The 26629-nt window shown below is 45.6% G+C and overlaps 1 protein-coding gene across 1 annotated transcript in view; it reads right to left on the bottom strand.

Moving 5' to 3' along the window:
• HMCN1 (hemicentin 1) overlaps positions 1-26629 on the bottom strand; it is a 163509-nt gene that overhangs the window by 21398 nt on the left and 115482 nt on the right. Inside the window, exons 53-82 of the mRNA XM_066555326.1 lie at positions 25368-25518; positions 24479-24682; positions 22790-22903; positions 21779-21966; positions 21261-21357; positions 18260-18421; positions 17956-18069; positions 17635-17837; positions 17311-17392; positions 17064-17195; positions 16703-16852; positions 15518-15677; positions 14822-14946; positions 13243-13426; positions 12973-13070; positions 11198-11482; positions 10340-10530; positions 9610-9691; positions 8602-8738; positions 5524-5665; positions 4376-4520; positions 3517-3644; positions 2721-2877; positions 2423-2544; positions 2076-2240; positions 1790-1897; positions 1517-1654; positions 1249-1383; positions 747-1016; positions 78-268 (exon numbers count right to left, since the gene is read on the bottom strand). Coding sequence (XP_066411423.1) covers positions 78-268; positions 747-1016; positions 1249-1383; positions 1517-1654; positions 1790-1897; positions 2076-2240; positions 2423-2544; positions 2721-2877; positions 3517-3644; positions 4376-4520; positions 5524-5665; positions 8602-8738; positions 9610-9691; positions 10340-10530; positions 11198-11482; positions 12973-13070; positions 13243-13426; positions 14822-14946; positions 15518-15677; positions 16703-16852; positions 17064-17195; positions 17311-17392; positions 17635-17837; positions 17956-18069; positions 18260-18421; positions 21261-21357; positions 21779-21966; positions 22790-22903; positions 24479-24682; positions 25368-25518 — 4560 coding nt within the window. The remainder of the gene's footprint in view (positions 1-77; positions 269-746; positions 1017-1248; positions 1384-1516; positions 1655-1789; positions 1898-2075; positions 2241-2422; positions 2545-2720; positions 2878-3516; positions 3645-4375; positions 4521-5523; positions 5666-8601; positions 8739-9609; positions 9692-10339; positions 10531-11197; positions 11483-12972; positions 13071-13242; positions 13427-14821; positions 14947-15517; positions 15678-16702; positions 16853-17063; positions 17196-17310; positions 17393-17634; positions 17838-17955; positions 18070-18259; positions 18422-21260; positions 21358-21778; positions 21967-22789; positions 22904-24478; positions 24683-25367; positions 25519-26629) is intronic.

The following is a 26629-nucleotide window of genomic DNA, read 5'->3' as shown; positions in this document are numbered from 1 at the left end:
AAAACAATGACTAACCCAGAAGTGGACCTTATCACTGCCAAATGTGTCCAGTAATAGCTTAGACTCAGGGAGCTTACCACAACACTGTCCAAAATGAGGTCTCCACCAGGCACAGTCTGGTATTTTCCCACTGTGTCTTTTAACAGCATGTTGTCCTTCCTCCAGTTAATTGTTGGTGCTGGGATCCCCTCAGCCCCACAGGACAGAACAGCCTGGGAGCTCTCCGTGACCGTGTACTGCGTATCCGTGCTGCGGATCCTGGGTGGAACTGTGGGGAGATCATTCGAAACATTTCCTCTGGTCATTATCCAAGCACAACACTGGACTGAAGAAACCCCTTGCCTGGACCACCTGGATTGTCCATTTCCATCAATGACTGTGTGCCAAAGTTCAAGCAACTGGCCAATGTTACAACTTAATAACACTCCCCTATATTAAGTAGCACAATTTTCCTGAACTCCTCCCTGTACATCCCTAGCTCCTTATTCTCTGTAGGGTCACACTAGTAACACACATAATTTCCCTACAGTGCCACTTATCATGGAATCACAGGATGGTTTGGGCTGGAAGGGACCTTAGAGCCCACCTCATTCCAGCTCCCTGCTGTGCACGGGGACATCTCTGACCATCCCAGGTTGTTCCAAGCCCTGTCCAACCTGGCCTTGGACACTCCAGGGATGGGGAGTCCTCAGCCTGTCTGGAGCAGCTGTTGCAGTGCCCCCATGCTCCTAGGAAGAGCTCCTTACCGTGCACAGCCAGCTCTGTGCTGGAGGTGCTGGATCCTGCGGGATTCACCGCGGTGCAGGTGTAGCGGCCGCTGTCCCCAGGCTGCACAAACAGGATCTGCAGAGCTCCCGTGCTCAGCATTCTCCTTCTCATGGACTCTGTTATCTGCTGCCCATCCTTGTGCCAGCTGATCTCTGGCCCAGGGTAGCCTTCAGCCTCACACTGCAGAGTGACAGACTGATCAACAGCAACAACATATTCCTCCACGTGGGACTTGATAACAGGAGGAACTGAAAGGAAGAAAGACAATTATTGAAAGAATTAGATGCTGTAAGAAGCAAGGAACTCTTTTGTTATTGGTGAAAAGAACTGTAAAAGCATGCCCTAAAGCAGACATTGAACTAAAGGGAATACACCTCCTGAGCTCTGTTCAGTATCACATCAAACAGGAAAGCAGCAGGTCCCTTTCTGTTGCTCAGAATTGTATTTGGACCAAGAGAAGGACTTTAAAAGGTGATTTACCTTGAACTTTCAGCTTGATCTTCCCCAGAGCGGTGCCTGCTGGATTCTGAGCAACACACATATAAGTGCCAGCATCTTCCACAGCTGCTCTGGCAATCTGTAAACTGCCACTTGGCTGGACCATGTAACTGTTCCCTAAAACAGATATAACCAAAGGATGACACTTCTGGTTTGGTGAACTAGAGGAGAAGAGAAACCCAAGTTCCAGAAATGAAAATGGGTGTCTGTGTCACAGGAGCAGGCAAGGTCCCAGGCTTTGGGAGGATACCTGTGGTGATGATGTTGATGCCCTCCTTCTGCCACGTGATCACAGGCTGAGGAGTGCCCGTGGCCTCACAGGGCAGCACAATGGGATTGTTCACGATGACATCCAACGCCCCTGGCTGGGCCTGGATAACAGGTGGCTCTGTGGAATGAAAGAAAAAGGGAAAAGCAAACATTCAAGGCTAGGACAATACAGAAGAGCACTACAACTGTACAACCTGAGCAGGCTGAAGTAGCAATGCTGGCTGCCAGCCTTGCTCATCAGCCTCCAGCTTACCCTGCACGTGCAGAGTGACGTGCCTGTGGGCAGAGCCCGCGGCGTTCCGGGCCACACAGGTGTACCTGCCCCCATGGGCTAGCTGGGCAGAGGGGATCTCCACAGCTCCTGGAGCAGAGAGAGCACCACAACATGCAGAGCATCCTCCAGGCACAGGTGCTCCCTTACAACATCCCTCATTTCATTCCAAGCCATCAGAGAGAGGATCTCTGGGGGATTGTTTGCATTTCTGTAATTCATTACTTATGGATGTGTCTGATTGCACTGATCTCCTGCAGCACGTTACCTGAAGAGAGAATTCTGTAGCCATCTCCTCTAGGAAGCAACTTGATGCCATTTTTGGTCCAATGAACTGAGGGGACGGGAACACCAGAGGCAGTGCAGGAAACCACGACTGGAGAGAGCTTTGTCACCAGGAGCTCTGTGGCTTCATCTGCTATGGATGGGGGCACTGAAAATCAAGAGCAGGGCAAAGGTTACTTGTCCACATTCATTTGTTACAAATTCTTGGAAATACCAGAGACTCATAAATATCAGTATCAAAGAGGAATGAAATAAAAATCTCATCTCAACACCAGAACACCCCAAAGAAGTTCTGGGTGGCACACACATGTATAGCAATATCCCGTCTACCTTGAACAGTGAGATCAATTGCCCTTTGATCTTCTCCTGCATCATTTGACACAAAGCACTCATAGACAGCAGTGTCATCCACAGTGGGAGAAATGATTACTAAGGAACCTGAAGACAGAAGTCTGAACAAAGAAAAAAGAAAGTAAAAGCCATTGAAATACTTCTTTCCTTCTCAGGTGATCAGCCCACTGAATTTACTGGCTAGGCAATGTAGTGTTTAGGCACAGACAGATTTTTCAAGTGCCAAAATCATCCCTGAAAACTTGAAACCCACAATGAAAAAGAAAACACCTCTCACCTGTATGTATTCTGGTTCTGATCAACACTAAGCAGATGCCCATTCTTTTTCCAGCTTATTGCTGGTCTGGGAATTCCAGTGGCTTCACAAGGCAAAGTGGTTTGCACATTTACAGTAACTGTGATATTCGTCTGCCCAGGAGCAATAGTTGGAGGAACTAAGGACAAACAAAGCCTAATTATTTAGAATAATTATATATATGTGTATATATATATATAGAAACATTTCTTGTGAGAAATGGATTTGTAAAGGATTCTCAAAACCTGACTGAAAGTTCACATAATCTTGTACATTTGTATGCAAACTCTGAGATAAGGTGTGGTGACTTAGAAAGGCCATGGAACAGAGATGACATTGTTGAGAGAGATTGAACTAGAAACAAGTTTCAAAAGATGGCCTTGCAAAAAGACCAGATATTTTGGAGAATTAGAGCTGTGAAAGATGCATTGTAGCAAGACCACATGGGGTAAAATAATAGGTGATTGGTGTTAGAAGTATTAGCATTGTGTGCCAAAGCTAACAGGCAGAAAAACATTTCTAAGGTACTGTAATCAGGAAATAGATTGGCTTCTCATAGAATGGCATTGAGTTTTACATCTCTTATGTCTCACCCTTCAACGAGACTGATAATGGAATAAAATCTTTTAAAACACCTCTCAGTTGCCCCATCTCTGTAAAGCTGGGATTTTCCAGCACCTTCTTCCCTGTTTTTTTTAACCAGAGCAGCTAGGAAGGGGCTAAACTGAGACTGCCTGTGTCAGAAGAAGCCTGCAGGCAGTGGACTGCGCAGCCGTACCGAGGACGTGCAGGTCGAGGCGCTGGCGCTCGCTGCCCGCGGCGTTGGTGGCCATGCACACGTATCTGCCCGTGTCAGCCACCTGAGCCCAGGGGATGTGCAGGGAGCCATCCTCCAGCACCAAATACCTGCAACAGAGCAAACGGGGCTGCCCTCCAGCCATCCACAGGGCACCCTGCCAGAGCACAGAAGAGATGACTCAGGGGACACAACCAACAGCCCAAATGAAGCATGCATTAATTGGGGCACAGAGTTTTCTCACTGATTTCACTCTTTCCCAGCACGTGCATTTCCCAAAGAAATGATGAAATCTGGCGGACATGGTGATTTCACATAAAAGATACTGGATTTACAGAAAACAGCTAACCCCCTTTTTTATGGTTTCTCATTTAACCTTAAAAATCTTAATTAATGCCTGTACTTTTTCTTTGAGATATAACAGAATTCCTTAGCATTTGCTCAGTTCTCAAAAATGCCAAACTTCTTCCTTCTAAAACAGTCAGGAGACAGAAACCATTCACTATGGTAAAATTTGGTACTAGAATATGTATAAAAAGTTTCAGGTATTAGAAAATGCAGAATCACTTTTGGTCTACATAAAATTGCTTGGCTTCATCCCAAAACTCTGTGTATATATAAAAATCTAAAAATTTTTACATTTACTCTTCAAAGTCTCTAATGTCAGAATGAGTATATTTGGTTGCCAAAGGAATTTTTTATCCTTCTTAACAACAAAAAGGTGAAACCTTTGGTGCTGCCACTTTTCTCTAGAACAATTTCATGTATAATTAAGTTTCTGTAATAAATAGATTCTTAAGTAGCAATGAAGACTATTTATGCTAAAAATTCTGGGCAATACCTGGAATTGTTTCCAGTAAAAACAGCCCCATCCTTCCTCCAGGTGATCCTGGGGGCTGGAACTCCTTCTGCAGCACACTCCAGCAGGGCAGAGGTGTTGATGTGTACCATGACAGTCTGGGGGCTGCTCCGGATCGTGGGAGCCACTGCAAGGGAAAATTGCTGATGACACAAAAGAAGTAACTCTACATTGCAGTGATTGAAACTGAACACATGAAAAGAGGTGCAGCAGTGGGTTTGGGCTCACTGCAAAGACAGGAACAAGTTTCTTACCATTCTGGGTGACGGTAATTGCCAAGGTGCAGCAGGAAAGGAGAAAGAAATTTTGGCTGAAATGCATTGCAAAGGTCAGTTCTGCAAGTTACTGCAAAGGGTACAACTGAGCTAAAACAGCAGGAGTTCAGCACATGGAATTCAGCAAGCTAAGGCTGTGGGGATATCCTTGCTTCCTGATCACACACTAAGGAGAAAAAAGGACTTTAGCTGGACCAGGTTAAGGCCAGTCATTGGGGGCACAGGGTAAGGCAGGGTCCACATGACTGGGCTGTAAACAGAATAGAAAACAGGGGGGAAAGTTCCTTCCAGTCACCTGAGTGTGAGAGTAGAATAACTTCTCATCAGAATAGAGGTGAGAAAATAAAAAGGTTTAAAATGCAGCTCAGGGCTATGGTAGCACAGGACAAGTATGAAGCATAAGGCCCCTCAAGCCCTGTCCTCTGCAGGTGCAGAGAAGCTGCCACAGCTCTCAAGTAACCTGTCAAGCCAGCTGTCAAACCTTGTCCCAAGGGTGCCAGTCAAATGCTTCAAAGAATTGCTCTGGGTTTGTTTGAGAGCATTTGTCAGTCCTGGATATGGGTGCTCACTCTGGATGTACCATGACTCCCTGTCAGGATGATGGCTGGATGCAGCCACAGATGGTGAGTGAAGCACACAGATGGTGCCTGAGCCATTGCAAGTGCCCAGCAGGTCCCTTAGTCTGGGGGCCAGCTGTGGGCTCAGCAGTGGGACATGAGGCCATGCACATGGCCCCACAGTTTGGGCATGGCCTGAGAGGCCAACACATGGCTGGAGAGTGACCACAAATGCTCAGTTCCTGCTGCCTGAACTGCTGCAAAGCCCAAGGTGCCCGAGGCTGCTGCGTGAGGTTACCGTGCACTGCCAGCAGGAACTCCCTGGTGGTCTCCCCTGCCACGTTCCTGGCCACACAGGTGTATGTGGCACTGTCCCCCAGCTCGGCGTTGTTGATCTGCAGGTACCTCCCGCTGGACAGGATCCGCAGCCGGGGCCCTCCCTGCGGGCACACAGACACAGGCAGGGCTTTAGCCCTTCTCTGCTGGCCTCTCTGCACACAACATCTGCACTGCACTAAGAGCCAGCAGAGAAGGGCACCAATGAACCAGGGACTGAACTCACTGTTCCTTTACATCCCTGAAGAGAAGAGGGTGAAGAAAACTTTTAAAACTTAGCATTGGTTACTGGTTCTCCATTGAAACCCCTACTGAGGCTTGTGCCTGAAGGAGGCACCTGTTACAGAGCCAAAGGGATTTGGAGCTTTTATAGAAAGGGGCACCTAACAGCACAAGATTAATTTAATTTATCTGGTTGTCTATGCACACCACAGGCAGAAGGAATCAAAGTTTCTCTACACTTCCAGCATCACAGTCTGGGTCAGCTGGGAGGCAGCACAGGCTTAGCCAGCTCAGTTTACCAGCCAGGAATTCACCAGCCAGCAGTTCTGGGCACAGGCTGCCGCTCTTCCTAGCCCTGCAGTGACTCCACAGCCCCTGCCAGGACCCAATTCAGTGAGAGCTTCACCACACCCAGCCTGGGTTGTGTCTGCATCAATCACTGACAGCAACATCAGCTACAAGTGCTCAGAGACCTGACTGGATAAAAAACAGCAGGAAAAAGAGCACAAGCTTAGCTTTTCCAGTATGTGCTACCTATCCTCTGGATGGAACTCAAAGCTGACATTCCCATCTACTCTTCTGGTTAGAGGGTCTGAGAAGGGCACCCCAGAGAGATGAAACTCCACTGGCTCTGCACTAGCACCCTGGTACTCTGCTCTCACACCAGGCACCAGCTCCAAGGCTGCAGTGCAGGGCTGGAGCTCTGAGGTGACACAATTCACCACCAGGGTGGATTACTGGCAGATTCTGGGCTATCACTGGCCTTTCCTGTTGAGAACACAACCTATGTGATTGTTTCTAACAGACCTAGAGATAACAGAAGAAAGGCAATGAAGCTATAACTTAATCCTTAGGCTCTACTCAAAGTAAGCCAGAAAACTCATGTTGGAAAAAAAAAATACAAACTCAGCAAGTCTTTTAGTGTTTGAAAAAAGCCAGGTTAGGCCAGGAGGCTCCTATTCTTTTCTTAACTCTCAATGTGCATTTCCAAAATCCCTCAAGAGTGCCACAACTTCAAAGCTGCTGGAGGCCAGATCTTTCCATAGTTCTGCTGCTAGAGAAGGTGATGCTGCACAATTCCATCAGTCAGCACATAGAGATGGACTAGGGCAGGCCTCACCTCAAAATCTGCCCAGTGGAAGACAACAAAAGTGGGAGGAATGACAAACTCCACAAGGCTGCTTTACAAAACCAGTGATTTAAATTGAAATAACACTGTGGGCTGAGAACCTGCCTTTCTCCAGCCCTCTCCTGTCACTGCAGCACCTCCACTTTTCCAGGAAAGGAGGATGATTTGCCAAGGAGCTCCTCACCTCTCCTCCCACACCCAAGGACACCCATTTCCAGCTGCTCAGGATTAGTCAGCTGTTACATTTCTTTGGAGTTGAGAAAGCAGCTGAATGCTGGGGAGGACACTGATTTCTCCTGATGTCCAGCATATGAGCTCATAGGTGGGAAGGCCCTGGCACAGGGTGCCCAGAGAAGCTGTGGCTGCCCCTGGATCCCTGGAAGTGTCCAAGGCCAGGCTGGACAGGGCTCGGAGCAACCTGGGATAGGGGAAGGTGTCCCTGCCCACAGCAGAGAGTGGCATTGGATGGGCTTTGAAGTCCCAAGAAGCTTCAGCCCCCACATTCTGACATGAGTTCATGAGGCAGGAGAAGAACTAACAGTGCAAAGATAATTCCCAGGTTACCATCTGAGCACCTCTGGCTGTCACAATGTTCCTCTACTTTTGTTTTCTAGTGAATATTTTTAACAGGAGCTCCTTTTCATGGTTTATGTTCCTTAAGCACTGCTTTCCAAACACAAGCTTTCCAATGAAGGCCAAGGCAAAAAGCATTACTGTATTTTATTTCCAAGCTTTGTTCAACCTTGTTTTCATTTAAAAATCTCACCACCCAATTAGAGAATCAACTGTCCAGAAGTAGAATGGTCCTGTTAAATTTGTTTCCAGTTGGTTCCTGGGCTATATTAAGATCATGGTCCCTAGCAGCACTTTTTAAGACATGTTCACCCACCAGATCTTTCTTCCAGTTACATTTAATTCTTCTAAATCAACCACAGAGAAAGAGTCTGAGGAATGACATGTCAGAGGAAAGCAAACAAGCTGAAACTTGGGTGAAGATTTAGTGATGGGTCACAGCTAAAGGAGAAAATTCATAATCTGTATTTGTTTCTTTATTAATGAACAAAGGTTGAGAGAAAAATTTTAATTTGTAACTGAACTTTAATGTTCAGTTAAGAAGGACCTGTTTTGTGAGTGGTCCCAAGGGTGGGAAGGAAAAAATTCTTTATAAACCATCCTCATCTTGGTAATTGTCTCTCAACCAGAAAAGACTGTATGCCTTGCCATGGCACTATGGAATTCTGAGTGGGAAAGATGCACTTGGTACAAAACCTGGTGATTAGCAACCCATTTTCTTTTAAATAACTTTGAATTCCTTTCTAAATGCTACTAGAGTAGGAGGATGCATAATATAGCCAAAGGAAACACAGAGTGCAGTCTTGTCTCAGCTACCTTTCCTGGGAAGCCATTCAGGAGTTTACCGAAGGCTTCTAGCATTGCTCAGAGGATCCAGGAGGAGCAAGGGATCCCCCTAAAGGAAAAAAGAACAAGTAACAGCGGGATGGCCACTCCACCCACTGGCTCTGGGGGCTCATTGGGGCTGACTGCAGAGGCACTGGGGCTACCCAGCTGCTCTGAGCTGGGGGTATGTGACTCGGGCTGAGGGGTGAGTGAGCAGAGCAGGAGACCTGGAGCACTGCTGTGACAACTGCAGCGAGCAGAAGGCCAGCACCAAGGCTGGAAGCTCAGTACCTCCAGCAGCTCTCCATTCTTCAGCCAGGAGATGGTGGGAGGGGGCACAGCATCCGACCTGCACTCCAGAATAGCCTGGCTGTTCTGCAGCACCGCCAGCTCCTGGGGCCCTCCGGTACCGGCGATGTTGGGGGGGACTGGGACAAAAAACAGAGAACAAAATCAACACCACACATATGAACTGTCAAGAAAAGTAGTGATTGAAAATTTCCAGTTTATCTCAAGTTGAAAATAAATGCAAAGCTGAGGTATCATTAATTAGTTCTTCCTCTCAACAGCTGTGTTAAATATAGCAGTGTATTTCACATCTCTATAGAGTGAGCACAGCAAACTTGATCCAACCAATACTGACATCTGTGAGCTTCCTGGATATTCAAAATAAGACTTGGAATTGTAACAGAAATCAGGTGGAACTTCTCTTCTTATTGTGTTGTCACCATGATATTTTCTGAAAAATCCTCATTGCCCCGGATTTTCTCCTGGGAAGCTGAGAAGCTTCAGAGAGGAATGAAAACAATAATTATTGATTGCTGCTCCTGTGTTTGCTGCTTTGGAATGTGGCTTGGACACTGTTTACCAACAGGTGAATGTTTGATTGGTTCCATGTGAACTGTTTTAATTTAATGACCAATCATGGTCCAGCTGTGTCCAGGCTCTGAGGAGTCACAGGTTTTTCTTTATCATTCTTGTTAAGCTTTCTGATGTCTACTTTCTCTTTCTTTAGCATAGTTTTAGTAAAGCATTCTTTTAATATAATATAATATCATAAAATAATAAATCAGCCTTCTGAGACTGGAGTCAGATTCATCTCTTCCCTCATCCTGGGGACCCTCACAAACACCACATTGTGTATCACATTCAGAATAACCATCTTTAATGAGAAACACTATTATGATCATATCATAGAATATTTCATCTTTAGGAATATGTGTTTATTAAATGAGGTGCTGACATGTACCTTAACAGTTTACAGTTTGAGGAATTTTTTTTTCCCTAAATTAAACTTACCATGCACTCGTACTAAATACTCCTTGTCATCATCTCCTGCTGGGCTAGATGCTAAACATGTGTATCTTCCTGTGTCCTCCACCTGGAAACACAGGAACAATTTCAGCAGAAACTCCAGATTATGGGAAAAATTCAGCAAAACCAAGAAATACAAACACAGTAACAACATACAACAGGCAGCACTAGAACACAAGGACAGGAGACACAGAAAGAAAGTAATGAAGTTGTTGAATATGTCTTTATTTCACTTTGATGGGGTTATTCAGAGATGGCTCAGGAGTTTCAGGACTTCCTAAAATCCCACTGGATAATGTGTGTCCAGCACTGAAGATGGAACTGGCTATAGGGATCCACCTAAGGAAGGCTCAGGTTTGGGTACTGAGGAAATCCTTTTGTGCACACAGTCATTAACATCTTTATGGTTTCTCCTTCCTATGAACTCCTCATTGTACAGCCCAGAAGTGTTTCTTTTACAAACAAAACAAGCAGTAATCAATCCCAAGCCCTATCCCACTTCTGTCTGGGGAACTTCACCTGGGCATCCACAGCTGGACCCAGCCTCAGGTTATTGATGCAGGTTTTTAAAGGTTGTTTGACCTGGACTCTTCTCTAACTACAAATGCAGGTGGGTGAATTTCAGAGGCTTTTAGGACACCTCTGAGGATGGTCCTAAGGCAGGAACCATTTTAGGGATTGCAGAACTGAGATTATTTTGAAACAAACACTCTACCTGAGCACTGGTAATTCGGAGGGCTTCTCTTAGCACATGAATATTGTCAGTCTGCAGCAGTGGGCGCCCATCCTTCATCCATGAGATTTTGGGCACTGGGATGCCAGAGGAGATGCAGAGAAGCTCAAGTGGGTTGTTAACAATGACAGAGAGCTCTTCTGGTTCATCTGAACCATTGATATGAGGAGGCTCTGCAGAAGGAAAAACATTCCAGTTCTTTATGGACTCAAAACACCTGTAAAAACTAATTGATCTTGTGGGTAGAGTCTGTATAATTAGTCTACATTTCATTATTATTAATTATTTAATTATTATTCATTATTATTTCTGACTGTATCATGATCTGACTGAGGAACTCAGGTAATTTCTATCTGACTCTGCCTATTAATTTTCATATTTTATGATTTAGAATTTTAAGTTAGAAAATGTTTTAAAAAACACACATAAAACACTGTATGATTTCAGCAATTATATTTATCAGCCTTTTTACTGCTGTGCTTTCAGCTGTTCATCTTCCTGTCAAGCTGAGTTTCTGCTAAGCAGAGTTACTAATTTATAGCATATAATTATATTAATTATAGCACATTTGGGAAATACATAGTGTATTGCACATTCACACATCTTTAGGTATCTTTCATTTCCTTATTCCTCTCATTTATCATAATGGAAATGACCAGGTTGGACAGGGCTTGCAGCAGCCTGGGACAGTGGAAGGTGTCCCTGCTCATGGCAGGGGGTGGAACTGGATGGGCTTTAAGGTCCCTCCCACCCAAACCACTCTGGGATTCTGTGAGCCTATGGGAACACTCCTTATCCCTGGAGGTGTTTAAAGTGTCATGCTGACAGGTGAGCACTCACCCAGAACCTTTAGGACGAAGTGCTTGCTGCTGTGCCCAGCGGCGTTGGAGGCCACACAGGTGTATCTGCCCGTGTCTGCAGGCTCTGCCCGCAGCACCTGCAGCACCATCCCGCGCCTGCCTGAGCTCAGGCGGGCCCCCAGGGGCGGGGACAGGGCCAGGCCATCCTTGAGCCACGACACGCTGGGGACAGGGGAGCCATCGCTCACACAGCCCAGCGTGGCCGTGTCACCCCGCAGCACCAGCACCTCCTCCGTGCCCCCCGCGCTGTCCAGGCTGGGCGGCACTGCGGGGACACAGATCAGTCACACACAGGAGAGAGGCACTGCGGGGACACAGATCAGTCACACACAGGAGAGAGGCACTGCAGGGACACAGATCAGTCACACACAGGAGAGAGGCACTGCAGGGACACAGATCAGTCACACACAGGAGAGAGGCACTGCAGGGACAGAGCTCAGTCACACACAGGAGAGAGGCACTGCAGGGACAGAGCTCAGTCACACACAGGAGAGAGGCACTGCAGGGACACAGATCAGTCACACACAGGAGAGAGGCACTGCAGGGACACAGATCAGTCACACACAGGAGAGAGGCACTGCAGGGACAGAGCTCAGTCACACACAGGAGAGAGGCACTGCAGGGACAGAGCTCAGTCACACAGAGGAGAGAGGCACTGCAGGGACAGAGCTCAGTCACACACAGGAGAGAGGCACTGCAGGGACAGAGCTCAGTCACACACAGGAGAGAGGCACTGCAGGGACACAGATCAGTCACACACAGGGGAGAGGCACTGCGGGGACAGAGCTCAGTCACACACAGGAGAGAGGCACTGCAGGGACACAGATCAGTCACAGACAGGAGAGAGGCACTGCAGGGACACAGATCAGTCACACACAGGGGAGAGGCACTGCAGGGACAGAGCTCAGTCACACACAGGAGAGAGGCACTGCGGGGACACAGATCAGTCACACACAGGAGAGAGGCACTGCGGGGACACAGATCAGTCACACACAGGGGAGAGGCACTGCAGGGACAGAGCTCAGTCACACACAGGAGAGAGGCACTGCAGGGACACAGATCAGTCACACACAGGAGAGAGGCACTGCGGGGACACAGATCAGTCACACACAGGAGAGAGGCACTGCAGGGACAGAGCTCAGTCACACACAGAAGAGAGGCACTGCAGGGACACAGATCAGTCACACACAGGAGAGAGGCACTGCGGGGACACAGATCAGTCACACACAGGAGAGAGGCACTGCAGGGACACAGATCAGTCACACACAGGAGAGAGGCACTGCAGGGACAGAGCTCAGTCACACACAGCACAGGGACAGGGGACAGAGCTCTGTCACACATATCACAAGGGTATTCCAGGAACAGAACAGCTGGAACAAGCTGCCCCTTCTGCACTTCCCCACTTACATAGCTGTGCTAAGCTTTGCTTACAAATTGAATATTATTCTTTCTAAAAAAACCTGTGACACATTATGGGAGTTGGAACTAGATGAACTTTAAGGTCCCTTCCAACCCAAACCACTATGTGATTTTATGGTTATGAGTGACAATTCAAGTAAGGACTTTTGTAGGGTTAAAACACTTCTCATTTAAAAAAACCCCAACATTTTGCAAGTTAGTATTTCCCCAGTGATCATCTCTAAGATGTACTTGTGGCTATCTGCAATAAGGTGTTGGTGGGAAAGAAAATTAAAGAGTAGGTTTAAGAAATCAAGAAATAAGATTCTTTACATACAACATTTCAGAAACACTCACCCAAAACTTGCAGGTTGTAATGTTTGTTGTGCACTCCAGCCCTGTTAGATGCTACACAAGTGTACACTCCAGTATCAGATATCTGCACTCGGGTAAGCCTAAGGAAAAAAGCAATTCAAGCAAGCTGTAAATGGAATACATGGAACACGTTACCTTTATTATAGATGGTTTGGACCAAATTTTACTCTTGCTTCCAAAAATACAGCAGAATTATGCTGATACTGCAAAAAAAACCAGAAAGTCAGCCTGTTAAAAGAAAAGCAAACCAACCTGAGGATCTGCCCAGCTGAGAGGAGCTTGATCTGGGAGGAGACAGACAGAGGAAGGCCATTCTTCAGCCAGTGGAGCTGTGGTGGGGGGGTCCCAGCAGCAGCACATTCAATATTTAGGGAGGTGTCCAAAAGGGCAGTGAGCTCCTCTGCTTCATCTTTACTATTGGCTATCGTTGGAGGAACTGCATTTTGCAGATGATGGAAAGGAATGCATTAAAACAGGCTCTTGAAACCATTTCACCCTGCAGGAAATCCTGCCCCCAATGCCCCACTGGCAATTCACTAAGAGGATCCCATTTTTGTTAGAGTAAATCCTCAGACAATAACACTGAGCACTAAAAATTATCCACTTATACATTTCAAATCAGAGGCACTGTACAATGACAGCAGACATCTGATTTGCCAGCCTGCAGCAAGCAAGACAGAGCTTAGGGCCTGAAATTCTTGGGGAGAGAAGGACAGTGCAGGAAGGGATGGGCTGAACCCAGGGCCAGATGGGACCACTCAAACTCATGGCCTTCCATAAATCTTAAACACAGTGAAATCACAGAGGAGGGAAGTTAATTTGTTGATGTCTGGATGCATCTGCTTATTTCATTCTTAAATGGAGAAAGTTCAAAATGCCTAGGTAAGTATTCTGGATGATGACACAAACTGCTGCTTTGGGGCTCTTTGGGGTTACAGGTTGGTTTGAAAGCCATGGCCTTGGGGGGTTCACTACATAAAGAAGCCCAGCCAGGTGCAGCTCCAGGCACTGGCTCAGTGAGGATCCCATCACTCACTGTGACAGTGACACCAATAAGACTTTTAAGTTGGTTATTGCTTGAACTTCAGCCAATGCAAACTGAGCACAAACTCCCTGCTGTTGTGCAGAGCAATTCTGTGCCAAAAAGATGTGCTGTGATCATTCAGCACTGTTTTTTATGATACCAAAGGTCATCTCTTATTGCTCTCCTTGTGCCTGTGTTCCCAGTGACTCTGTGTAAGTGGGACAGACACCTACCCTGCAGTGAAACCCTACCTGGACAGAACTCTCCTCTCCTCCCTCCACTTAATGACCACATTTTCCACAACTTAAAATATCCACTCTCTATGCTGCTAAAGGATTACACTAACTAGCCACTGGATGTCAAACTGTGCAATTTCCTCCAACACTCCCTCATTTTTAAACTCTCGGGACCTTTAACTATCAGCTCCCTTCATACCACTCTGTTCATAGCTGATGTGCTTTGATTGGAATTAGGGAAGATAATACAACAAAACAGCAGGGTCACAGGAAATCAGCCCCAATATAATCTTCCCCACAAGAAATAAAAAATCACCACAAGCAGAATCCCTCTATTATGAAATCCACCCAAGAATTAATTCCTGTTTATCCCAAAACACATTTACCAGCAATTTCAACCCTTTTGTCATTGACAGAGCATCCTGTGTAATATCTACAGCACAGGCAATTGGAAACATGTGCATGCAGGATTCCACTGCAGACAGGCATTCCTCTCTGGGCTCTCCCGTGGGAACACTCCCAAGGATGGGATTATGGAGCAGCCTTGGGTTTCACATCTGGCAGAACTCACCATATACATTCAGGTTGAAAATCCTGTCCTCCTCTCCTGCAGGGTTAGTAGCCACACAAGTGTATTTTCCTGTGTCTGAGGTGAGAGCTCTGGAGATGTTTAATGTGCTGCCATCTGGAGTCACTCTACAAGGACCATCACAAAGCACAGGGAGTTTGTTTAGTGTTCCTCTGACACAGCAAATAAACAATCTGGTCTGGACATTTCAGTAACTACCTCTATCCTCCTGGGAGCTTGATGAGAGAAGCATTGTGTTTTGCAAAATATTTCTGTTAGAGACAGGCTAAGAAGTTTTTCCTAGAGATGTCCTGCTTAACTTGGTTTTAAGATTCAACTCCAGCCAGGCTTTTGAAGGACCCATAATGATAAGCATTAAGTAAAATATTTCCATGCCTCAGATCTTTCCCCCCCAAAGGAACTAAATGACCTTAATAAACTTTCATGAAGCTGATTAACACTTATGGAATTTATTAACTGAGAAAGACATAAGTATCATAAACTTATCTCTGTTAAGAAAATGAAGTTTTTAAAAATCAAAGGACTAACAAATTATACTTGATTTATAGAAGCTAAGGAGGGAGATGATGTTCTTAACCTGGCTAAGCTCCAGTTCAGGCTCGCCTCCCATTCCCCCCTTAGGGCCCTTAAAATTATAGAAGAGAATCTATACTAGCAGTGTCTGCTAGTTTTTCTTGCCTTATCCTCTGTAAATCATCGCTGGCAACTGTTTTTCCATCCTTCAGCCACTGCACATCCGGGGTGGGCACTCCAGTGGCATTGCAGAGCAGCTGGACACTCTCCCCCAGGAGGACACTGACCTCGCTCGGCATCTCAGAGCCAGCAATACTGGGAGGAACTGGAAATGCACCATGGAAGGATGAGATTCAGCAGCAAGAAATGTAACCTGAACTAGAAACAGCCCCACTGCAGTAGCTCATGAGCACCAGCAGTGAGTACAGCACCTGGGGCAGGCTCCCAGCAGCTGTGGCTGCCCCTGGACCCATGGAAGTGTCCAAGGCCAGAATGGATGGGGTTTGGATAGTGGAAGGTGTCCCAGCCAATGGCAGGGGGTGGCACTGGATGGGCTTTAAGGTCCCTTCCAACCCAAACCAGTCTGGGATTCTGTGACCAACACCATCATAGCCCTGTGAACAGTCACACTAATAATTCCATCCTAGTCAAAGCCATTTCCAGCCTGCATTCCCAAGGAACAAGGATGAAAGCCCTGCTATCCATGAAGTCAAGACTGTCAGTTCCACTAATAAGTCCTGAGCATTTCAAGCAATTTCAGACACATTTGATCAAGCAACCAGCTTGACATTCCATTCCTAAACTTGGGGGAAAACTGGCAGGCAGGGGTACACCAGTGCAATTAGTGGGGATGAGTCATTAGGAACAGAGGAAAACACAACAATCGCAGGCTAAGGGTGATTCACAGCCAGGCAGGAGGCAATTCCATAACAAATAAGGGTTTGTCATTTGAGGTGGGGGTGGAAATTCTGGCAGTAGGTCTTTGCTAACTCCTGCCATGGCACAACAGGTACCACTGCTCCTGAATCCATCTCTGTGTGCTGATTCACAGCCAACCAAGGCAGCTCCAGTGCTCAGCAGGAGCAAGGATATGACCAGCAGCAGACACACACAAGCTGCACAACTCTCTTCAAGTTCCACAGTCAGGGATTAAGGATATTCTTTTCCATGCAAATTTTGGACTACAATTATGGAATTCTCCAACCACTCTCCCCTCTGGTTCCAAAAGTAACCGTCCAAATTCTCCACTTTTCTATGTGGTTATGTGATCTCAGCGTCCCAGCACAGACAGTTTCACATTTACCCAATGTTCAACCAGTTCTGCTCCCTGCATCCTCCCCCATTCCTTACCTTGGATGGAAAGCACATAGGTTTTCTGAGCTTTCCCCTCTGGATTGGAGGCAATACAAGTGTAGGTGCCACTGTCCAGGAGCTGAGAGCGAGCAATCTGAAGCTTGCTTCCACCAGATAAAATATGAACTTCAAGAGAATCCAAGTTTTCTGAAATACATAAACAAGCCATCATTCCAAACCAGCTACAGGGAGCAAACATCTCTTTTGGGAGAAATTGTTCCATCAAAGTTTCAAAACAAAGATTCCAATCAGTTCTCATAAGAGTGTCTAGAGACAAATAAAGAACAAACACAAACCAGACAGCAAAGTTGCCTCTAAGAGGGGAAGAAGAGGAGTGAAAAGCATGAGACAATGTTACCTATAGGTTTTCCATTCTTTAGCCACACTAACGTGGGTGGAGGAATTCCAGTGGCATCACACACAAAGGTGACAGGATTACTGATGGATTCACTGACCAGCTCTTGTTCAGGGCCCTCTATACTTGGAGGGACTGTGAATGGAATGGAAGCAGTAAGAATGTTATGTAAACTGATTTTGGAGTGCCTGATCTGCTAAGTTTATGTTATTACAATAACTATTGTAGATGATGCAGAGGGTCTGCTTACCATAAACATTGAGATGGAAATTTTTATCATCTCGTCCTGCAATATTTATGGCTTTGCACACATACTGTCCCGTGTCAGAAACCTGAAATAAAAACAAGTTTTAAAAGAAATCATTATGGATTCTTATTTTAATGCTACAGTTTAGAGCATTAAAATAAGTGTGCCTCTGTGCCTCTGCCAACTCAGAGTGCTTCTCACAGGATGTAAAGCCTCCAGGAAACACACCTCCATGTACAGCAACTAAAACACTCCACTAAAGACTGAAATAATTTCCAGGCAGAGGCAGAGCAGTGGCAGATGCAGCCTTCCCCCAGCCTGGCCCACCTCTGCAGCCTTTATCCGCAGGGTCTGCCCGTCTGCCAGGACCTCCAGGGCAGCAGAGTCGGGGATGAGGCGGCCGTTCTTGTACCAGGTGATGACGGGCGCAGGGATGGCGTTGGACTCGCAGTGCAGGGTCACCGGGGTGCCCACGCGCACGGTCAGCGCTGTCACCGACGCTCCCCCCTGCGCCTTGATGCTCGGGGGCACTGCGGAAGGAGCCCACAGTCAGTTCTGCATTGCGCTGAAACAACCCCATAAAGCAGATACACCTCCCCACACTTCCCAAGCAATAGATGCTATTTCAGAAAACAGTAAAACACGAACCAAGGACAGTCAGGAAGCTCTTCTTCTGACTTTCCCCAGCTTGGTTCTTGGCAGTACAAGTGTATTCTCCACCATCTGACAGCCTGGCTCGGGGAATCTGCAGCGTCCGAGCACCTGGAGCAAGGAGAGAAGGCTGGAGGTTTGCTCTGTGCTGACTGTGTCAATCCCAAAGGCTGGTTTAGAATTGCAGGTGCAACAGGCTGAGCACAGGCACTGTGCCCCATGAAGAATGGCCATGGGCCCTGTCAGGACAAACCAGACAGAAGCTGAGCCCAAAGGCTGCAGAATAGCTGAGATTCCTCACCGGGCACAATAAAAGTGTTGGAATTTGAACTGATAGGCTTTCCATTCTTGAGCCAGATGAGATCAGGAGGTGGAAAGCCTGTGACCTCACAAGTCAGAGAGATGAAATTATTCACCACCACGGTCAGATTCTCAGGGTTAGTCCCAACAACACTTGGAGGAACTGTGGAGAGAGAAATACATTAATAGCACCTGTTACTGCATCAGCAAAGGATTTCCCACAAGATCATGATTTACTATATTAAAGCTGAATTGCTGCATTTTGCCAAAGGGCCAGGTTGCAAAAATCTTTCACATCCTATGAATGGATCTACTGCTCTTTGGATGCATCTGGAAATGAGACTGAAACAATCTAATGGTCATTCCTGCTCCTGTACTTCACAACAATGTCAATTACTCCATTTGCAGTCCTTCTGTGCTGGAAGTTTGGGAGGGCTAATGAACCTACACAAGACCCTGACAATGCACTGTCAATTTTCTAACACTGCTCATGGACATTTGCTGTGTGAGGCAGCACAGAGCAAATTCCCCTTTTCAGGATATGTAGGATGACTATCACTTCTTCCTGATTCCTTGTTGCTCCCGTTCTCTCTGGAACAATCCATTTTCCACCTACAGAGACCCCAAACTTATTCCTCCCAACACAGTTCAGAGTGGTTCTGTCAACCAGACAAACCTGTTGCTTAGCAGTGAGCTAAGCACTGGAAAATCCTGGCATGCAGCATTGCTCCAAGGGGTGCATTCCTTAAGCTTACAAGTCTCAGAATTTTTAAATCAAGAATAGTTTGACATGTGACCTTTCTACAAGAACGATTTAGAATGAAAGAACTGTAAATCTCTTCCTTTTAATAACCCCCAAGCTCTAGTTGCCATGTTTTTGCAGTGGGGATACATAAAACACTTAAGAGGAAGGCAAAAGCATGTTCTTGGCTTTATTGGGTGGAAAAATCATTCCAAAGAACACATGGAATCCTCCTCTTCAAAGACAGAAACGCTGAAGTATTTTGGCCCATCTTCCCCTGAAATGCTCCAGCTGTTTGCTGCCACTTGAGTGACACAAACCAGTCATTAAGGCAACTTTATGGCTCCTCTGGGCACTGCACAAACAAGAGCAGTCCATGTAAATGGGGAATTCAGCCTGTATTTTTCAGCTTGGAATAACTGAAGAGTATTTCCCTGATAAAGAGGATAAAATGGTTCACTAGAGCAAGTGGAGAATTCGGATCTGATGGCATTTGATAGTTATTTATATTTATTTACTTTTACAGTTCATCTTCCACAGATGGGATTATTGGCAGTGGGTAATTTAACGTACAAGGCCAAATCTCAGCTCTCTTAAATGAAACTTGCTTAAATTGTGTCAGTGGTTGATTTCAATTTCTGTAGCAAAAAGCACCCACAAATGTACCACAGGTAATCTGCATATGCAAATGTATCTGTATGTGCATAAAGACACAGGCAGGGGCTCAAATACAGCACTCAGCATGAAAAATACCTATTATTTCCCTACTATTTTAAATCTGGGTGCTTATTTCCTATGGTTTAAAAGGTGTTATATTAGTTTTATTACTCAGATCATCTTTAGTATTTTATTTAAATTTATGAAAGCAGTTCTATTAGAAACACATAAAAATGCTGGGAAACAGCCCTTTTTGTGACATTGACAAAACACAGATCCTGGTGCTTACTGATAATGCATTTTCCTTAGTGCTTCACCCTGTGTGGTCTTTTCCTGAACAGCTACATTCTAATTTTTCAAATTAAACTGCATTAAGAAAAATAGATCTAAGTTGGTAATACTGTAGAGTTAGAACTGAAACTTCATGCAAATATTTCTTTTAAGAGAATAGTATTTAGCCATAGTCACTAAAACCAGATGTTTTTAAGACAGAAGTTTAAATTTAAACACGAATGTCAGGAAAAGTGAAATATTTTGATTTAAATGCAAAACTCACACATGAGGAAATCTGGGCAGACTCCACTGTCTGACCAGAAACTAATTTCTCAGAGAACAACTTTAGGGCAAATTCTTCCCACGACAACACTATTTTTGGCTAAGTGCATTACTGAGCAGGAAAAATTGCTATAAATCTGTGCCATGTAGTAGGTAAATTTGCTGCATGTGTGACAGAGGAAAAAAAGCAATTATTCTGGGTTTAATAAGCTGACTCCTCACTTTCCTGGGATGCTGGTACTGTCTTTAGATGGGAGAAAGACAGCCCTTGCTTTCTATCAGATAAAGCAGAAAAAAATGTAGCTGCCAGTACTCCTTGTCAGGTTGAAACACGGAATGGTATAGAAGAATTAGTGGGAATGATACTTCTTTTCTCTTCAGGATGGAAAGCTGAAGGTGGGCAGAAATAGAAAGGGAAGTCTGGGTTTTCTCTGAAATGTTAATTAGAGATGTCTTGATTTTCTGAAGTTATCAGGAGAGGGAAGGGGAGGTAGTGAAAACTGCTTCATGAAAAATGTCTTGATTGTATTTGTCTTAGACTTCTGATGCCTAAAGCCAACATTTACTTTAACCCTATTGTAACTCCACAAGAAAACCAAAAATAGAGAACAGAAAGGAACCTCAAAGGGCACATTTCTAAAAACCAAGCTTTTACAAGCTATGTACCTTTGTTTGATGCTTTATATCACTCATTTCTTTGAAAAAATGCATTTTCTGAATAAATCAAAACAGGCTATAATCCAACCTACTTATAATTCATGATTCCAGGGCTCAGCAACCCCAACTGGGTAAAGACAGCCACCACACAAGGCTCCCTCAATTACAATTCCCACCTTTCTGGAACACATATCAGGAGCCAAAACCAGGTGGTATCAAAAGCCATATGCTGTCAAGGTACTTTTGAGTTCTGGTCTGTCAGAATCTCCATCAAACCCAGTAGGGCTCACATGAATGATACTGAGGGGGTCTAGGCAGTCTGCTAAAAATAACACACCCAAGCTGAACCAGCATTTGACAGAAGACAGAAGTTATGGATGACAGTACTTACCGTGAACATTGAGGTTAAAATACTTCTTGGCACTTCCAGCTACGTTTTCTGCAATGCAGACATACCTGCCAGTATCTGTTATTTGGGAATTCAAAATCTAAGGCAGAAAAAGACAAAATATGGCTTTGGAGCTAATATATAGACAATTCATTGCCAAAGAAGCAAGTGGAGAGGATTAAGCCCAGCTCTCTGCTTTCATTGTTTCATTCCATTTTCATTCATCAATAGGGAAGGAAGTTCTTCAGAATACACTATTTTCACTATTTGCTCAAAAAAAAATCAATAATATTTAAGTGATTTCAACTGATGTGGTTCACAGCATGACCCCACAAATGGCTGGATCTGAGGAATTACATGGGAGTGAGAAGCAGCAGGTGAGGGACAGGAACAAAGGACAAAAACTCCTAAGGTGCCATTTGCAACTTGTAGGAGAAAGAAAGTACTTCCTACTCAGCAAAACCAGACAGATTTTTGTTGCCAAAACCCAGTTTTTCCACTACAAAAAAGATGACAACTACCTGTAACCTCCTTCCATTGGACAGCAATGTGTGTTTGTCATCCTCTGCCAGGAGCTGGCCATCCTTCTGCCAGGTGATCCTTGGGGAAGGGCTCCCAGTGGGAATGCAGTCCATGGCTGCCTCCTTGCTCACCAGCACAGTCACCTCCTCGGGCATGTCCCCATCAGCCCCACTGATGGATGGGGGAGCTGCAGGGAGCAAAAGCGAGGAGAACACTCACTCAGCACCTCTCAGGTGGTTGTGAGATTAGACTGGGTTTGCAGGAGGAAGGAGTTCAACCTCCAGTGAATCCAGTGACAGATAAAGCCATCCCATGAGTAGTTCAGCTGGAACAACTCAGCCTACCTCCAAGGACTGCAGCAGAACTACACTTATTCACAGCACACAGAGAGAAGGAGAGGTGAAAACCCATCTTCCAATTATTCCACTGTGTTCTTTGCCATCAAAATAGAAAATAATTTCCAAGACATGACCTCTTTGTAACAATAAATCAGTATTTTCAGTGGTATAAAGCCACCATAAAAGCAAAGAAGTGTTTCCCAAGGCTAAAGCACTGACACATCAACAGATACAAAAGGTCATCCAAATGGCTGAGGAGGCATTCATTAATCTAAATCCTCAGTTCCCTTCAGGCTTTGGGAGTCCTGCAGGAATTGTAGAAAATGATGGCCAAAGTAAAGAAAGAGAGGAAAGTCTTGGTCACAATTCTCAATGGGAAGCTGAAGAGAGAACAAGAGATACCAAGACAAAACCTGGATTTTTACCTATGCTTTTCTTTCTGGTGAATGGTGAGAGCTGTAACACAACTGAGTTCCTGTAAGAATGACCTACACACATGGAACTAAAAACATCAACACTGTTCACACAAATCTGTACAGCTCCAGCACCCTAAACACATTAATGTCATCGCTTACAAATAATCATTAAAACACTATGGACTCCTGGGCTGTAATGGTTGGTTATTTTGCACAGAACCCTTTTTTTGGCACTCAGAGGAGAAGGGGAGCTCACAGAGCACTCGGACGTCGTAGTGGATGGAGTCCTGCCCGGCCTCGTTGACTGCCACGCACGTGTATCTGCCGGCGTCGGCCGCGCGCGCCCGCGCGATCTGCAGCACCCGGCCTCCTGCAAACAAAAGGCCAAGGCAGCATCAAGCACTCTCCATCATCTCCATACCACATCCCACCAGAGACCTGAGCAAGCAAATTTATGAATGGTCAGCATTTGGTCTGAATTATAAGTAGCTAAAGGTTTTTATTTCCTGGCTACTTTTTCTACAGACGGATAGTTGGAGTGTAGCCATGCTCATACTGAAATGTTAGAAAAGAGCAATTAATTCCACATAAAGGAAGATCATGCTGTAGCAATATGTAGCCAGGCATTACTCTTCCATCAAAAATAGAAATATTTCTCAGTAAGATGGCACAACACTAATAGGCAAAAGGAAATATAAGCACAGAATATTCTGTTCCAAACTGAACAGATTCACTTCTGATGCTGAGAGGAACTTTTCACTCTATTCTTCATAAAAGCATAGCCATATACATACCTTCAAAAGGAGAGGAGATCTTAGGAATACACTTTGGGAGTATTTGTCATTGCTTTCTCAAGAGATGAACAAGATGCACAAGCAACTGCTCCCCTTTTACCACTGCCCTCCCTTAAACACTCCATCCCAAACCATCTCTGCATAGCAACACTCATGACTGCAGGCAGCTCTTCTCCTGCCCCACAAGCTTAAGAAGGGGATTATGGCCATTTTTCTGCTGCAGACATGCTTTCCATGCCTCATCCCTTGGTTAAGAGGCTTTTCTACTCCAATTATCTTTTGGTCAAAGCAAATTTAATAAGGAAATAAATCAGGAACACATCAGAGAGAAGGTATCATTGCTGCATTTCATCTTGCAACACAATGAAGTGTCCAAGGCCAGGTTGGATGGGGCTTGGAGCAACCTGGGATAGTGGAAAGTGTCCCTGCCCATGGCAGAGAGTGGAATGAGATGGGCCTTAAGATTCCTTCAAACCAAACTGTTCTGCAATTCCATGATTCACTGTAAGAGTTCAATGGTGACATTCACACAATTTTAGGGACTACTTCTTAAATTAAAGAAAACAACTTAAGGCCAAGGACTGGAGAGAAACATTTCCAGCTAATGAAGTCTGAAAAAAACATTAAAGTGTTCTGAAGGGGAAAAGTGTCTCATCACTACACAAATACCAGCACTAAGGCCACTTCTTAATCATAGAATCATAGAACTGTTTGGGCTGGAAAGGACCTTAGAGCCCATCCAATGCAACCCCCTGCCATAGGCAGGGACACCTTCTACTGTCCCAGGGTGCTCCAAGCCCCATCCAGCCTGGCCTTGGGCACTGCCAGGGATCCAGGGGCAGCCACAGCTGCTCTGGGCACCCTGTGCCAGGGCCTCCCCACCCTCACAGGGAAGAATTTCTTCCCAATATCCCATCTAAACCCATTTTCTTTTGAGTCCATACCCCCTTGTCCTGTCCCTCCATCCCTTGTAAACAGCCTCTCTTCCATGTTTCCTGTCAGCCCCTTCAGGCACTGGAGGCCACAATGAGGTCAGCCTGAAGCTTCCAGGCTGAACAATCCCAACTCTCCTAGCATTTTCTCACAGGAGAGGGGCTCCATCCCTCTGATCACGTCAGTGCAGGGCCAGAGAGTGCCAGCTGCACACCCACCTGGCAGGATGAGCACTCTGTCACTGGAGCTCAGGGGATGCCCATCCTTAAACCACGTGAGCACAGGGGGAGGAACGGCGTTGGTCTCACAGTACAGTGAGAGGGGGTTGTTGACAATCACATCTTTACTTTCTCCACCCCTTTCTGCATCCACCATGTTCCCAGCTTCCCATTCCCTGTAAGACTTTTGGAAGCTAGGAGGAACTACAACAAAGAAGAGGAATAATGTTAGCATTTTGCAGCAGAAGTAGCTCGTTTTGAAGTCAAGACATAAGAAGGTATTGTAATGTTCAATAGCAGCAATAAAAATTAAGTGTATTAAATAAACTCCTCCCCCACATTAAGTTACCCAGGAAAACTCTACTTCTCCTAGAAGAAACAATTGAGCAATTTACTAAGTATTTTTTGAAGAGTAATAAATAACAGTGTAAGATGACCTGGTAACAAACACAGAGGGTATTCATCAACAAAAATACTTAAACAATGTGGTATCTGGTTTCACTCAAGCTCTCATTTTGTCTAAATTTTCAGAAATTATTCATGATTGTTTCCTTGTATTCACACACAGTAGGCCAATAGGATGCTTATGTCTGCGGCCTCTAAATACTACTTGAAACAGAAAAGTGAAGTATGTCTTAGTTCAAAACAAATTAAAATTTTTCATGGCGTTTAAAGGAAGATCAGAGTTCCTATGTCCTTGCACTGATTTCATAAACACATCATAAAAAAGAAAAATCAAATACTACATGTCAGCAATGAGCAAAATATCCCTAAAAACACAAAAGCATTGGGTTTGACCATGCAAGGGTAAAGGACCTAAAATTATGAATTCCAACATCCCAGAACACTAAAAAAGCAGGCTACCAAGAGAGTTTTATTACCCTTTTACCTTGTATATTTACATCAAATTCCAGCTCATCCTCCCCAGCAATGTTAGAGGCCAGACAAGTGTAGCGCCCCGTGTCTGACACCTGGGCCTCCTTGATGTGCAGGGTGTGGCCACTGGCCTGGATCAGGACATGCTCATCTGCCTGCACTGGCTGCAATGTCAATTCAAATGAAAATTAATACTCAGCAAAGAACACACCAGAAATAGCCAGATTTGTGGTAGTGATATAGAGTAAACTCAATCAAGCTCCAAGTTCCTGGAGACAATTTTCTTTTCACAGTTGTCAGAAACTCTGCATCTTCATCCTTCCAATTGTGGTGGCTGGTCTCCTCAAGGATGTGATTTTCCATCACTCCTAGCCCCAGGATGCTCCTGAGAGGAGCAATGCCATTCCCATCAGGCCAGTGCTTTTGTGGCATTGGATCCAATCAGGCTGATCCAATGCCTGACTCACAGGCCAAGCTTCCAATACCTGGAAAATTCCCAGCTTTCTGTGAGGTGAACAAATGGATCTAACCCATCCTACAGATCTGCTGCCAGCAAGGACATGGCGTGAACATAGAATAGACAAAGCAGCAGCACAGAGAGAGACAGGATTAGATATTCCTGTGCCCAAATGTGGCTCACAGGTGACAGCAGAGGCTGCAGTGACACAGCCTGTGTGTCCAGAATACATTACATGTGCTCATCTACATCAGCAGCCTGGTCTAGAGGTCTCTGCCCATGGCAGGGGTGGAACTGGATGGGCTTTGAGGTCCCTTCCAACCCACACCATGCCATGAGCCCATGCTTCCATGATTAGGGAGTCAGCACTGAACTCCAGTCCTGCAGGGGAGAATTCATTCAGTCCATGGACAGGAGTGAGAGCCTTTCACCCAGGGCAGCCTAGGGAGCAGCTGTGCCAGTGGCAGTCAGGTGTGCACGGTCACTGCCTTTGGGTACCTCGTAACTCCCCAAACTGAGCTTTTCTTTGGCAATACAGCCAGGACTCCCAGGGTTCCCAGAACAGCAGGGCACACCTGAAACAGCCAGTGGGTGATCATCCACGTTACTCCCACATGCTTCTTAAATCCAGGAAGAGCTGTTCCACAATGAGTGCCCTACCAAGAACAACTCAAGTAAGAGAGTCTATTCTCCTGTCTTACAGGGAAGCAGCACAGGTTCTTTTTTATTCATCCCCTGTGCTGTATTTCAGTGTGTCCGCGTGGCCCTGCCCTTCCCAGCTCCCCAGACAGATTCATGGAGCGCTGTGTGTGGCAGGA

This window comes from Molothrus aeneus, chromosome 9, assembly GCF_037042795.1.
Source record: "Molothrus aeneus isolate 106 chromosome 9, BPBGC_Maene_1.0, whole genome shotgun sequence".
Lineage (NCBI taxonomy): Eukaryota > Metazoa > Chordata > Aves > Passeriformes > Icteridae > Molothrus > Molothrus aeneus.
Note: the sequence above shows the minus strand (reverse complement) of the source record. Positions and strands in the feature narration are given on the sequence as shown.